General features: G+C 47.7%; 1 protein-coding gene across 1 annotated transcript; it reads left to right on the forward strand.

The window, feature by feature from the left end:
* The first annotated feature begins 10,924 nt into the window (after positions 1-10,924).
* Positions 10,925-12,856, forward strand: LOC135913027 (beta-alanine transporter-like). Its single transcript, XM_065445665.2, has one exon. It carries the CDS (start codon positions 10,951-10,953, stop codon positions 12,760-12,762), a length of 1,812 nt encoding a protein of 603 aa, XP_065301737.2. The 5' UTR covers positions 10,925-10,950; the 3' UTR covers positions 12,763-12,856.
* Positions 12,857-15,617: the final 2,761 nt, after the last annotated feature.

Here is a 15,617-nt window from a genome sequence, read left to right on the forward strand (position 1 = left end):
GCAGCTTCAGCATAGCCACATGATTTCTCTAATGAGAGTGCACGAGCTTCACGACGCGAACACCGTTTCCATTCTATAATTTATAGAATATCGAGCTCTTGGTCTCTCGCAGGGCATTGCGCACAGTCCGCAGGGTGGGAATCTTCACGCAAACAGCGTCGGTCGCTCTAAGAGGAACACGTTTTTCCATCGTGGCCTTCTCCGCAAATGCGGCATCGAAGCTCTGATCGACATCCCTTAATTTTATTTATTTTATTTATTTAGTTATAAATACTGCAGCCCGGAAGGACTAATGCAGGAGTGGGTGAACACAAAATGTGGAAAAAACAAAACAAATCACTGTACAAAAGAAGCATATGTAACATGGCTAAGGGGAGCACTCAATAGCATCCCCAAATTCTCTATTTGGTAAACAATGGATGGAACCAGGCAGTTCATTCCAGAGTTCAATTGTCCTAGGAAAAAAACTGCATTTAAAAGTGTTGGTGTGAGCAGGAAAGACAGATAAGTTTAAGTCATTGCTGTTTCTCGTGATTAGGGGCTTTGCACGGGTCAGATATCTGTTAGGGGAAGCATAATGTGGAGAATAAAATAGAGAGTGTAGAAGTTTCAAAGAATTAATGTGACGGCGGTGGGAAAGAGGGGTTAAACCGAGCATATTCAGATGAGATGATGGTGAAAACATTCTGTCATAATGGCGGTAAATGTAACGAACCGCCTTTTTCTGAACATGTTCAATCTTGTGGATGTCCGAAATTTTGTAAGGGTTCCATATGGTAGCCGCATATTCAAGAATAGGTCTTACAAGTGTTTTGTATGTAATGAGTTTAGTTTCTTTGGGGGCAGCACGTAGGGTTCGGGTTAGGTAACCAAGTTTTTTAGTCCTTTGTTGCAAGTTGTTAGAATATGTTCTGACCAGGATAACCTTGGAGTGAAAAGGAGGCCTAAATACTTATATTCATATGCACGCTGCAGAAAAGTGGATTTATAGGAGTAATTGAAATATGAGCAATTAGCATGCTTGTGAAAGGACATGGCGACTGTTTTTTTTAAAGTTAACGTTCATTTGCCAGAGTTCGCACCATTCACAAAAACTTATAAAAGATTGATTCAGAGTGTTATGATCGTTAGGTGAAGAAATGACATTGTAGAGAACGCAGTCGTCAGCATAAAGCCGAACTTTTACTGAAACAGAGCTTGCAATGTCGTTAATATAAAGCAGAAAAAGCAATGGCCCTAAAATAGAACCTTGCGGCACACCGGAAGATACTGATGCGTCAGGAGAGTTAAATGAACTAAAAGAAACATACTGTGAGCGACCATAAAGAAAACTATGGATCCAGTCAATGAGAAGAGGGTTATTAAGGATAAGGCTTAGTTTATGTAATAGTTTAGGATGTGGTACAGTATCAAATGCTTTGGAGAAATCAATGAAGAGCGCATCTACTTGATGACCTAAATCAAGAGCAAAACTAATGTCATGTGTAAATTCATTTAATTGAGTCACTGAGCTAAAACCCCTACGAAATCCATGCTGAGCGCTGCATAAAATGTTATTAGACACGAGAAAAGGGATAATGTGTTTATAAATTATGTGTTCAAGAAGTTTGCATGTATGAGAAGTTAAAGAAATGGGTCTATAAGTTAGAAGAGATTGTTTCTGCCCAGATTTGAACAATGGAATGACTCTAGCGCGTTTCCATGAACAAGGAACTGTACATGTAGATACTGATTTCTCAAGAATCAATGTGAGGTATTGACACGTCCAAAGCGCATAACGATGAAGGAACACATTGTTGACATTGTCCGGACTGCAGCCTTTTTTGGTGTCAAGATTTAAAATAAAGTTCAGGACTCCTTGCTTAGATAATGTAACATTGTTAATTGCACAGGACATGTTAGTTGTCGTGGAGCAGGGAGGAATTAGGCCATTGTCCAGTGTGAATACAGACTGAAAATATTCATTGAATGCTTTAGCAATATGTCCAGGATCACTTATTTCGGAATCATCTAATAGAAATGTATGGGTGGCGTTTTTCATTGGCGCAATTGAGCTCCAAAATTTTCGTGGGTTATTTTTGATTAAATTAGGTAGAGTGAACTGATAATAAAAATTCTTAGCTGCATCAATTTTTTGACGGAGTTCTTCCTTCATAAAGCGGAACTGGTCATTTGTTTCGGCATTCATGTGGCGCTTCCGACGTGCTCTGGCTACTCGGCGTTTCCAATGCAGTATTTCCCTTGTCGTCCAAGGAAGGTCAAGATCTTCACGAAAAATCTTTTCACGAAAATCCAGGAGCTTCATAATTATGGGACGACGTTTCCCACCTCTAGGTCTACCAAGCCTATGAAATTGCTCAATTTGAGGAAAATCAAGCTTTAGTATGTTAGTAAAAAAATTCTTAACTTGAGATTGCAACGATTCATTAGTGTCATGCTCAGATTCTGTTAGACCATAAAGAATAAGGTTGTTGCGACGCGAGCCATTTTCTAAATCATCATTTTGGGAAGCAAGTGTGTTAATAGTGGATGACATTTTCTGAATTTGGCTCTGTAGGTTATCGTAGTGTGCTGTGCTAAACCTAGGTGCCTGCTGCTCAAGATCAACTATGCGTTTTTCAATGGCATCAAATCGAGCGTCGATAGATTTTCGCATGTCTGCTATATCCTTTGTTATCTTATTTTGCCCGGCAAGAAGCTGAGAGAACATTTCGGATACCATAGAGCGAGAATCATCTGTTGAGTGGCGGAGCGTTTTGTAGGGCCCGGGTTTGTTTCAATATCGCCACTCAGTAGGAGGCTGCTCATGCAGTAAACAAGATCAGCACATACAGAAATACATGCAGAAAGACGTTCGTGTGGGCAAGGCATCAGCAAACAGAAGCGGTTGTCATATCGAATACAATAGGCTTTCTTAAGGTAACATACCTGCGTGAAGAAGAGACAACGTTTGAACATCTGGCCTGTATTGCCGCTGCCTTGCCCACTGAAGCGATGAAGCTGCGGCGTGGCTTTTATACTGAACGGAGCCAACCTCGTGACTCGTATTAGCGCGCCATCCAGGCTGACGTCACCGGTGGCAGAGGTCAGTATCTTGTCGAATGCAGCGGTCAGCAGACCATGGCTATCTTCCAGGGCGGAGATAGAGCAGTCATCGCGCGCATGCGGGGACATCAGAGCGTGATGACATGTGAGCGGTGATGCATCCAACACGGTGGCCGTGTCGCCAACACTCAACGCATTGCACTGGGCGGGGAGAAATTGCTTCCACCCTGTATATTAATGGCCATGCCTTGACCTCAGACGGCCTATTTGTGCTTGCAAAGGTGACAATAATCGACTCTGTGGGGGCTCTTTGATTCTCACAAACGCGTGAACATCGGTAGACGGAGACGGCTCCTGCCGGGGAGAACATCTGCAGGACCTCGGAAGCACACAGACTCGCGTCGACTCCACGAACTAGCCCCTTAATGGAAGCTAGATGAGCAGGAATAAAAGGCCTCACCGGGTGATTTGCGAACATTTCGCACTTCAGAAGGTCGGAGACACAGGTCTTGTCTAGCGAACAGCATAGAACGCCGCCTCTGCCAAATTGTCGAACATCGGTTGTGCTTTGGAAATGCGGGATTGCTTTCCGCAGCTCTTCCTGAATCACCTTGGGATGCTTCACGCGGATGAATCGCCCATTGGTGGGCACTAGGGCCACGGGAACGCTGTGAATGCCACTGCGTAAGAAAGCCTCTATAGGCATGTCATTAGAGGGTAGCGAAGCCGTCCAGAGGAAAGAACTCTGGCCGGGAGAAGAAAGACACATTAGGAACTCACAATCAGATTGACGACACAATAAGAGGAAAGTACAAAACGAAACTAAAGAAAATTAAACCGCCCGATACTTGACCAATTCCCCGCAGAGAACACCGTAGCACTGCAAGCAGTTGTTGTTGTTGTTGTTGTCCTGAGTGGCCGTGGCACATACCCACAGTGGGGGAATGGCCAAGAATTGGGCGTTTTAATTAAGTGCCTAAAATAATAATGATAACAAGGGAGTTAGCAATTTGGGCAGCTGATTGGAGGCAGCCCGCGCTAGCCTCCAATCGTCGTCGTCGTCTTCTCACTGCTCGCCTTTTCGTCATCGGAAATACTGTTCCGTAGCAAATGTCCTTGTGTCCCCGAGCCGCTCTCGGAGACACAAGGCGCGTCTGCTGCATTACAACTGAAACATCAGTAGAAGGCATTATCTCGCTTAAAAATAGGCAAGGGGATGGCAACCCATCACAAATTACAGAGATATAGTCAAATATTACAGGGATGGCAGGAAGACATTCCCGCACCCCCACTACTCCTTGACCAGAGCCGAACAAACAATATACAGGCAAATCCAGGCAGGATCCTTTCCCCACCCCTGCCTCCAGAACAAAATATACCCAGAGAGATACAAGAACACATGTCCTCACTGCATTGCATTAGGCACCCTTCGGCACGTCATAGGAGAGTGCAATTTTTCCATAGACCAACCCCCACCTGCACCCATAACTAACCCCCCTGCTATCCCCACCCTTTACGAGCGATGGGAGATCATGCTGTCCAGCACTGCCCTGTAAGACCAGCTCCGACTAATCCACAGGGTCCAGGCGGCCCTGGAAGCATATGGAGCCCGCGAAGAGGGAGCCACCCCATCAGACGCTTAACGCGTTTCATTTCATAACGGACCAGTAAAGTTGTTTCTCTCTCTCCCTCTCTCTCTCTCTAGACAACAGCCATTGCAGTGTTGCAGTTGGCATCGTACCATCTCTTTGAAAAATACCAAAACTTCATTCTTGTGTACACAGATGGCTCAGATATGACAGAAAGTTCAAGATGAGGCTTTGTCACGCCAGAGTTGCACGAAAAAATGTGCGTGTCGATTGGGTCCTCCTTTATTTTTCTTATCTTAATTGTCTTCAACGACATCAGAGCTTGTAGCGATTTTAATAGCCATTGGCTTCATCGTATTGTTAAAGACGCCACGAAAGTGTCATCATCAATCATTCTTTAGCGGTTCATACGTATACAAAATATGAAAAATTGACGCGGACTTGACCTACGCTCTCCTAAAAAATGTTACGAAGGCTGCAGGTTTAAGACAAATTCTGGCAATTCAGTAGGTTCCAAGTCAATGCAGAATCAAAGAAAAGAAATGAAGTGTGCGTTGGCAAAAGCGGCTTGTGAAAATGCAGAAACACACCTTACTCCCATATCCAAGTCCGGCACACGGCGGATCTTACGAGGTCTCAAAAGATAACTCTGTGTGATGAGCTAGCTGCTTCGCATAGAACACAATTCTGTACTTTTCAAGCAGGATCATTCGACGGCACATGCGCAGTCTTTATGAATGCAGTATTCCGGATTAAAAAAATCTAACAAGCCGGTCATTATTATACGCTGTTCTACTAATAGATGTGTGTGCTTTAGAGATGCTTATGAGGTAAGACTATATGTACAATGACTAAATAAGCGCGAACTGGACATGGACGAATAAAGACAAATATGCTTGACTTTATTCTTTAGTATTTGTAACAAACCTATTGGCCATGTTGCTGCTTTGTCTTATAAACAGCTTTATTAATTAATGTCGTGATGTAGTGTTTCAATACGCAAAACAGTGATGCGTGTTCGGTGACATACACACACACACAAACACACACACACACACACACACACACACACACACACACACACACACACACACACATATATATATATATATATATATATATATATATATATATATATATATATATATATATATATATCGTCATGTAGCAGTTATCCCGACGTTCATTCCGCCTCCAAGATGCGGTGACCGACCACGCCGACAGCACGGATCACACTCTAGAGCAAGCCCCGCAAGCGACGACGAAGAAGAACAAGAACCCCATATGAATCAACTCCACACTAACGTAATTATAGCAACGGATGCTTCGCAGAGTGAAGAAAAAGCAGGAGTTGGAATCTTCTCATCATCATTGGACTGGTCTTTTTCTATTCGGCTTCCCGACTTCACTCCAATATACCTAGCGGAATTCCTAGCTGTTGTCGTAGCTTTACGAAAGCTACAGTCTTCCAGGTCAACGGTGGTAATAATCACAGATTCTTTGTCGCTGTGCACCTCACTTGCTGCTCCCGGCGAGACACACATATTGAAAACTTTGTACTCACTGGCTCCAAGTCATTTGAGAAGTTTGCGATTAATATGGGTACCTGGGCACAGAGGCATATTTATGAATGTGGGGGCAGACAGCTTGGCCAAGGCTTCTATCAGCGGCCCAGTGCTTCCCCTTCTTCCAACGATGGGCTTTATCGCGTCGGCCAGGTTCAGAAGATACATCCTTTTCACATCTCAATCGAACCTCAAATCATCCTTGGAACTACGCCACTTACAATTCCCTTGGAGCAGGAAGTTTTGCAAAACAAGACAAACGGAAGTTACATTAACGAGACTACGTTGTCGAGTCCCATCCCTAAATTTTTACATGCACCGATCTGGTCTGGCAATATCCCCATTGTGCCATTTTTGCGATGAATTAGAGACGATTGAGCACTACCTACTGGAATGCCGGCGTTTCTCCACCATGAGGAAAATGAGTTTAGAAATTACAGTGCGACAGCTTGGCCTGCCATTGAACACTCCGGTACTACTGTCTTTCGGAGCGTCTGAGCTTGGGCACTCACACAGGAATGTGCGCTTTGCCTTAGGAAAATTTATTACTGAATCAAACCGATTTCATTGATGACCGTATTATTCTATTCATTCCTCCTTTAGTGCCTCATTGATATATTATAGACAATTATTTTTTTTCCTCTACGTAGCATGACAATCTACTGAACCGTTTCGATTTTCCCTCGCCTAAATTCATGTAACAAAATTTTAGATTTTTACCTCCATTTTCTGAACACATAAGCAAAGTCTGCCCGACTCTTCGCCAATCCCCGCGAGTGCGTAAGCGCCACACTCATCAAGGACATCATCATCATCAACCCCCCATGATGATGATCCATGTACAGATGACAAAGAATCGCTTATAAATGCCCACACTAATGTCCCCTCTTGCGAAAGCGGCCATCCTGGCCGCTATTCCAAGGGGCGGCGTGAAAGGCTTCATACGGGAAACGAGGACAACCTCAGCAGCGCGGCAGCCGTGGTCATTTGAAACGATAACTGGTGCCACGTGATAGTTAACCGGCGAGGTCTACTCCAAGATTCTGTAGGGGCCGATGGACCGAGGCTGAAACTTGTCACACAATCCAGGAGTACGAACTGGGTTTACGAAATGGCAGTGGGCTTTGCAATAGGGATCCTACAGCCGTATAACTTCGACTCCAATCTACATGTTTCACCGTACCCGTCGTCCTCCACATCTCGGAACCCTGGCCCGATTTCTTCCGACTCGGACCACCGGCCTATTGTTGACCGCTGTTCGCCATTGCCTCGACGCCGCTCGCTTTCGCCGATGCGTCGTCGTCCTTCTACGCCGGAAAGTGGAAAACGAATCGTCCCAGTTCGAGAGGGAAGAACTGCGTCACCCACGAAAATACCCGGGCCTCTCCCTTCTCCGACCAAGGAACAGCGTCGCTGCACTCGCCCTCGTCGACACTGGTGCCTCAGTTTGAGCTCTTAGCGTCAAAATTTGACACTTGCTCAGAAAGGTTACGACACCAGTGTCAAACGTGCCATTTTGTAGTGCCAGCGCAGACCGTGTCACACCGGCGGCTGCATGTGCTGCTCGCGTTGTGATTAACGGCCTCCTTTGCATCATCAAATTTTTGGTGATGAATTCTTGTTCTCACGATCTCAATTTAGGCGGCGACTCTCTTTCCGCTAATAAGGCCGTCATCGACTGTTCTCGTGCTGAAGTGGTAACTCAAACGCTTTGCGACATCCCGATTCATGACGCTCGCGAAGCTAAAGATAAATTTTTCGCTGCGAAAGACGTTGCAATACCACCGCACTCCTCTGCCCTTGCGACGGTGTCCTGCAACATCGTAGCTGATGCAAGTGCACTGTTGACTCCATCTTCTGCCTTCGTTCGTGGCTAATGTTCTCCACTGCCTTGCGCACATTTAGAAGTTTCCGACGGCGTCAGCAGACACCTCGTATACAGCCAATTATTTTCATGTCCCGCCTCACTTTGTTTTGTGCGGAATGCAGTGGCCCCGTACAATGTGTCGTGTAGTACAGTAAAAGCTCGTTAATTCGAACCGCATGGGGAAGCCGCCTGAGTTCGAGTTAACGAAAGTTCGAACTAACGAAAGTGAAGGAGAGCAACAGTACACTGCGATTTGGAAGCAGTAGGGCATGTCAGAAAGTGATGGCGTTTGCTGCGGGCACACGCCATCTTCAAGTCGAAGCTCTGGGTCCGACTGTGCCCCACCACCGATGTCCACCGAAACGAACGTTAGCCGAGGCTTAACACCATCACAATGAATCGCGACGGCCGATACCTCCTAAGCTGAAAACAGAGGTGCACAACCGATGAAGACTGCCGAGACAAAGACGCTGAACATGTGAAGGTGGCGAAGGCCCTGGTTCGTTGGTTCTTGATTGCAAGCGCAGCTGCGACGTACTTGATTCGCTGTGTTTTGGCGCTTGCCGTGCCATCTCCGCACAACATTAGCAGCTGTACAAGATTTGTAAAGCCTCCGGGATTCGCAACGGGCAAGAAGTCTCGGAGGTTACGTAGAACGGAGAGGCGGCAGCCGCCGCTGGCTTCTGGCTGACCCCGCGCAGCTTAGATTTTTTTCCGATTGTGCCTTCTCTCGCCGTTCTCTCCGCTTCGGAGGCAATACAGCCTTGTGTGCAGGCAGTAGGCGTGTTTCTCTGGCCGTGTGCCAGGCGAGCGCAGTTCGACTTATCCGTGAGCGAACCTTCTCGCGTTCGAATTAACCGACTTTTTTATACATAAGACTTCTATGGAGCTTGGCCGGACTAAATCGTACAGTTCGAATTCTCCATAAATTCGAATTATTGAAGTTCGAATTAACGAGCGTTCACTGTATATATATATATACATATATATATATATATATATATATATATATATATATATATATATATATATATATATATATATATATATATATATATATATATATATATATATATATATATGTTGTAATAGGGGCCCTAGCCATCGAGCCTTATTTTATATGTATTATTAGATTCGTCGGACGATCCTACGGCTGTCAAGCAGATGTAGGAGTCGTCGGACAACCTCGCCGCTGCCACCATTTGAAGGAGTCGAAGGTCGTAGAGATGAATTAGGTGAACAGGATTTATTTACATATTAACATATCTTAAGACAAGACATACATCGGCAGTCTAGCGCGACTCCCATATGGAGCCCGCAAGATTAACATTCAGCAAACAGCATTCGAGCACACAGCTCACTACTACATTTTGAGCATAACAACGAGCACTCAGCTCCCAACGACGAGCACGACACGAGCACGACACGAGCACACTCTAGCAGCCGGCAAACGCTGCTTATAAGCCTTCGTTTGACGTCATCGTTCGGCGTGGACGGAGCACGAGTGGTCGGGAATGTTCGTCCAATCATTGTAAACTTGCCAGCGCCCCGCCGTTTGACCCACACACAAAGGCTCCGGAGTCGACGTCAGAAGGCTTTGTAGAAATCTCGGTACAGCATAGCTCGCGGTGTCGTCGACCGAGGGCCTCGTAGAACTGTGCTCCGTCCCGGGTGGCGCGGCGGCGTACCACATTCCAGAGCTGACCGCGCGCCACGTGGCTGGCGGTCATCCGCAGTTCTCGGAAGGCGCCTCGTCTGGGGGGGGGGGGGGGAGGCTTGGAACACGTGCAGCGGGCTGAAAGCTGGCACGTTGCCAACCCGTACGGCCATTCCTAACAGTATTCAATAAAGCTTTTATACTCACTCGCTCACTCATTCCCTCACTCACTTATTTCTCTCTTTCTGAGCAGTGGTTTGAAGTGTTTAGATTGCATGGTTGGGACGTTTGCTATAACGCAGAGAGTCCGTAAGAAAGCTGGGGCAATTTTCGCATGATTGCGGCAGCGTATCGCGTTAGCCGCCGTGTGCATCGCTTTCATAAATTTGGAAACGATGACGTATATACGAAGGCGCGCTACATCATTAATCCTTTAAGAGGGTGTCATAGACGCCGCCCTCTGCCGGAAGGATCTGTGCGGTAATGAAACGTTCAGAAAAAAATAAACATAAGCAATATTCACTTATAAGCTTACGATGTAGGCTGATAACTTTTTTTTTAAATAGAATATATTGCTTCTTTTTTCCGCGTCATTCTTGTTCTATTTTAGTACGGCGCTTACTTAACCTCTTCCCCAGGGTTTAGCAGCCCATATACATATATATATATATATATATATATATATATATATATATATATATATATATATCGACAAACTGAGTCACTTAGTATGTGCTGGAAGAGAAAATACGCTGATAACTGGTGCACTGGCATGGCAGTACCTTCCGCACTGCAGATATATACAATTGGTTATGCGCCATTGTGGCACCAGGGGTATGAAGCCTTAAGTGCATTTAGATGTGTGTCGCAATTCTCTCTGCAGGCGCCTCCAATCGGCATTACTCACTAGAAAAATATACATCGCCTTCGTCGTAGTGACGCAGACAGCTAACAGCTGCGGGCGACAAAGCGATGTCCAAGTCCTCCGATACTACTGCTATGCCTAGCTAATTGAAACAGGCTTCGCTTCGTTTATATTGTGGTGTGCCCGGTGGCTCCATTTTACACGTATTTTTTGTACTCTCACATATGAAGGCGAATCGCTGTATCACAGTAACTAAGAGCGCCGCGGGCGTATTTCTTTGCAAACCGGCCGCAGCACCCTCTGTGGCACGCGACGCATCGAGAAAGAAGAAGCACCTCGAGGAGTAAGAAGCACCGGCCAGTATGCATGAAAGAACTACGTGGATACCACCATCCAAACGTATCGTGAATCATCTCAGCACGGCAAGCGGTCCCGAAGCGCACACGAAGGATAAGCACCCGGCAGCAAAGGAGCCAGAGCTGCGGGCGAAACAGACTGAGTTGCACCGTCGGCAAAGTTCCCACGGCGCTCGAGTGTGCGTTCCGTTCGGCGACGGCGTGTTCCAATTGAGGCTGCTCATCGTCACAGCGGTCGGCGGCACCATCGCGCTCACCCAGGCGAGACTCTTCAGAAGTTCGATGCGCGAATTAGACCACTGGTGCGCGAGGCCGCCAGGCTTCTCCAACACGAGTGTGGACGCGTGGAAGGCGCTGGCTATACCGCGGGGCGCCGACGGGAACTACAGCCGCTGCACGGTGCGCGAGCCTCCCGACGCGGGCGACTCGGCTCGGGTCGTGCCCTGCAACGCCTGGGAGTTCAACCTGAGAGACCACGGCAACACCGTCGTCAGCGAGTGGAACCTCGTGTGCCAGCGGAGCTGGCTGAACAACGTCGCCCACGTGGTCGTTGTCTGCGCGAACGTCCTTTCGCTGCCGCTGGTGGGCATGGCGGCGGACCGGGCGGGGCGTAAGACGGTCACCTTCGTCGGCACCACGGGACTCCTGCTGACGCTCGGGGTCAGCAGCATGGCGAGCGACTTTAAGACATTCGTAGTGACGCAGGCTGCGGTCTCGGTGTTGTCAAAGTTCATGGTGGTGCAGTACGTTCTCCTGTACGAAGTGACCACGGCGTCCCGCCGGCTGCTCTACTGCTTCGTCGCACCGGCTCTCTCGAGCGTCTTCGCGCCGGTACTGCAGTACTTCGTGCGCTCGTACCAGCTCGACTGGGCCTTGTCGCAGCTTGTTGTCGCCACGCTCGCCTTGGTGCTCCTTGCCAGCTTCTACGTGGTTGAGGAGTCGCCCACCTGGCTCCTGGCCACGCACAATATCGAAGAAGCCGAGAGAGTAGTCCGCAGGGCGTGCAGCGTCAACAAGGTGTCGCAGAGTGACGCTCGCAGACAGTTACGCTGTGAGATGGAAAGCTACAGGCGAGAGCAGGACGGCCTGACATCCGATGAGAACGTTGGTGTCTTCCGTTCGGTGTGGCTCAGAGAACGAACATATATACTCGTCTTCCTCTGGCTTGTCATGAGCTGGGCCTACAGCCACCACGTGGAAGAACGGGGCTTGACCAGCAACATCTACGTGCGTAGCGCCACGTTCATCGGCTTGGGTCCCATGTTCGTCTTCGTCTGGCCGGTCCTGGACTACTATGGGGGAGTCAGGCGAGCCGTAGCGATCTCCGCCTTGGTCTTCGCCGCTTCGTCGGCCGTCGCCTTCACCGCGCACACAGACGAAGCCTCGCTATTGCAAGACATCCTGTACATCATTATGCGTGTCTCCCTGACCCTTCCGGTTGCGTTCATGTTTTTTCTCACCATCAGCTTATACCCGGCGATATTGCGATGCGAGGCAGGCCTCCTTTGTTACGCCTGCGCCATCGTCGGTGACAACGCCGGCTACATAGCGTTCACGCGTTTGTTAGGACGGCGACAGGACGCGGCCCTCGCAATACAGTCGTTGCTGACGGCGCTTGTCGCTGTGGCCGTCGCATATCTGCCAGCGGATGATCGACACGATGCCTCATGGAGACGCTCCCTCACAGCGCAGAGGAAAAATTCTAGCATAACTAGCATCAGACAAACCAGCGCAGTTGTATGTGAACGGCCAACGCTGCAGAATCCAAAGCCCGAACAGTTTTCTATTCGTGCCGGCATGCTGAATAGCGGCCGATAGCAAGTTCGAAGAAGACGGCGAATACATGCTCAGAACGTGTATTCGCACATGTGCAGACAGAGGTGTTTTTCAATAACAAGTGTTCATAGCTGCAGTTGTACTGTGTACTGGTGCGATACGTTACCACACTGCCACTGAGTGCCTTATGGCCTCCCATTCCGTAAAGCAGACGACCTCCTCAGTAAATGCAAAAACGCGCCGTTTCCGCCGCTTTGTGGATGAATTATTTGCCAGTGACACAACGCTTCCGCTTAAAATCGGAAAGTCAGTGGTGACGATCATTTACGCGGGGACTTATTTTAACCTTATGGCGGCACCTAGATACTCCAACTCGGCGCATGCGCCCTCTCGGATGCAGCGACGCCAGGTTGCGCGTCTGCCATGCAGATCGGCTCGGCGGGAGGGCCCGGGCAGCAGCCTCAGCTCCCTCTGCTGGCCACAAGCGTTGTGCGCACACACTAATAGCGTTCCTGCTGAGTTGCGGTAAGCTATAGCGCTACTTCATCATAATTCACCGGGCACAGACCATCGCTGGCGGTTACCGTGAGTCTGATCCTGTGCACCGTCGACGCGCATAAAGTCCCTGGATAAAACAAGCTTTATCTAGGAACCTTGGAGACGCAACGCCTGCAACGCATCTGGCGGTGCTCCTTATCACTCCAGTGACAGCAGCGCAAGGTGCCTAGAGGTGCCTCGATAGTATACACCGCCTCTGACGACGACGCTGCTGCCGAGGAACATTAGCCAACCTATACCGTGCCTTCATACTCAGACCTGCGCCCACTCACCACGCTAATTTTAATATCAAACAGGCACGAAACCCATAAGACCCCTCATCACCGTTCATCATCCTTGTTAAGGGACGCGAAGTGTTTGAGGCCTCACAGATCGGCAGTCCCTCTGGCCAACGATCAGAGGGCTCAATCACTTCTCGTCGCTTAACACTGATATATTTGCAGTCAGTTGACGAGGATGATCAAGAGTGATGAGGGGTTATACGGGCCTATCACGACGCGGATGAATAAGGTAATAATAACGGTTTATTATAATATTATTCATCATCATCAGCAGCAGCCTATCTTTTCTCCGCTGCAGGACGAAACATTTCCCTGCGTTCTCCAATTACTCCTGTCCTGTGCCAACAGCGCCTGTGAATTTCTTGATTTCATCACCCTACCTAGTCTTCTGCCGTCCTCGACTGCGCTTCCCTTCTCTTGGTACCCATTCTGTAACACTAATGGTACCCGCCGTGATTGCACAGTGGCTATGGTGTTGGGCTGCTGAGCACGAGTTCGCGGGATTGAACCCCGTCCACGACGGCCGCAGTTTGATGGAGGCGAAATGCGAAAACACCCATGTACCTAGATTTTCTACACCTTAAAGGTCGCCAGGTAGTCAAAATTTCCGGATTCCTACATTACGGCGTGCCTCATAATCAGAAAGTGGTTTTGGCACGTAAAACTCCATAATTTAATTTTAAGCCTAATTGGCCACCGGTTATCTAACCTACGCATTACATGACCAGCCCAGCTTCATTTCTTTCTCTTAATGTCAATTAGAATAATTAGCGGTGCAATTCCGATAAGGTTCTTAAGGAATGATAAGGGTTGATAAGAGCCGAATCACTCCGATAAGGTTGATGAGGACCGATAATAGTTGATAAAGGTTGGATCATGTCCAATACAGCTGATAAAAGCAGATAATTGGGTTGAGAAAGGCCGGATCGATTGCGATAACGTTGGTATCAGCCAATAAGGACGGATAAGGGTCGCCTAGAGTCCGATAATGTTTATAGCCGATTATCGTTAACCGTCGGACGTAGTCCGACAAGGTCAATAACGACCGATAAAGGTTGATAAGTGTTTATACAAATCATACAGATCAAGCTTGATAAGACTGTTGGAACCGGGCTGCGAGGCGATGAGCAAGTGGCAGAGTGTTTGCGGATACTTACCAAGTAGAGTGGAGTTTCTGTGTGAAATTGTTCCCAAAGCATGTAATTCATTCCTCCGCAATAAAATTCGCGCGCATGTCACAGATAATGCTTCCTTTATTTTCATTAAAATAATTTCGAGAACAATAATTGTTCTCCCATGACAACGGCCTTCGCCTTTCGTAAGGCACACTTCTAAGAAACGCAACTATCCGATACTTGCATGCGTAATTTACTACAAAGGCTGTAATTAAACTATGCCTTTTTATCTCTGCCAACACATGACTCATAAACAGTCCCCTATCCCCCAAAAATATAGGCATGGTGAAAGGAGTGCACATTTGAAAATGCTACTGCAAGATATAGACGAGTTAGAAGGGTGCGTTAAGTCTCGTCGTGACAGGTCCGACGGAATATGAAATTATAAATTACGATCCAATGTACCATGGTGTGAGCTTGTACATTCGGATGAATTCCACCGGTTCAATGCTAGGTGATGCGCCAGCGTGCAAAGCTTTTTTCGCTTGCTAGAATCTCGAAAGAGGTATGGCAAACTATCTGATGCCGCCGTGGGCACATCGGGTAGATGCGTCCTCTTGATTCTTTCCATGGATGCCACAGTGACAAGGCAACCACTGAAATATTTTAGCGTGCACTTTCTCAATTGGACAATGATGGGCTTGTCTGATCTCTGCGACAAGCTCCTCATGTGCTCCCTGACATAGAGCGGAGAGTAAACTTTGGAGGGCTGCTTTGGCGAAATCACAGAAGCTTGGCCATGGACGCAGGGCATTGACGTTAAGTGAGACGTTTTGAGTTGTACTTTGACAGGTCTTGACAAGTATTGTCGAAGTCATCAACGCAGCAGCTGCACTCATGACTGAGCCATCGGTATAAGCATCTAGGCGGACATTGCGTATCT

This window comes from Dermacentor albipictus, chromosome 1 (assembly GCF_038994185.2).
Source record: "Dermacentor albipictus isolate Rhodes 1998 colony chromosome 1, USDA_Dalb.pri_finalv2, whole genome shotgun sequence".
Taxonomy (NCBI): domain Eukaryota; kingdom Metazoa; phylum Arthropoda; class Arachnida; order Ixodida; family Ixodidae; genus Dermacentor; species Dermacentor albipictus.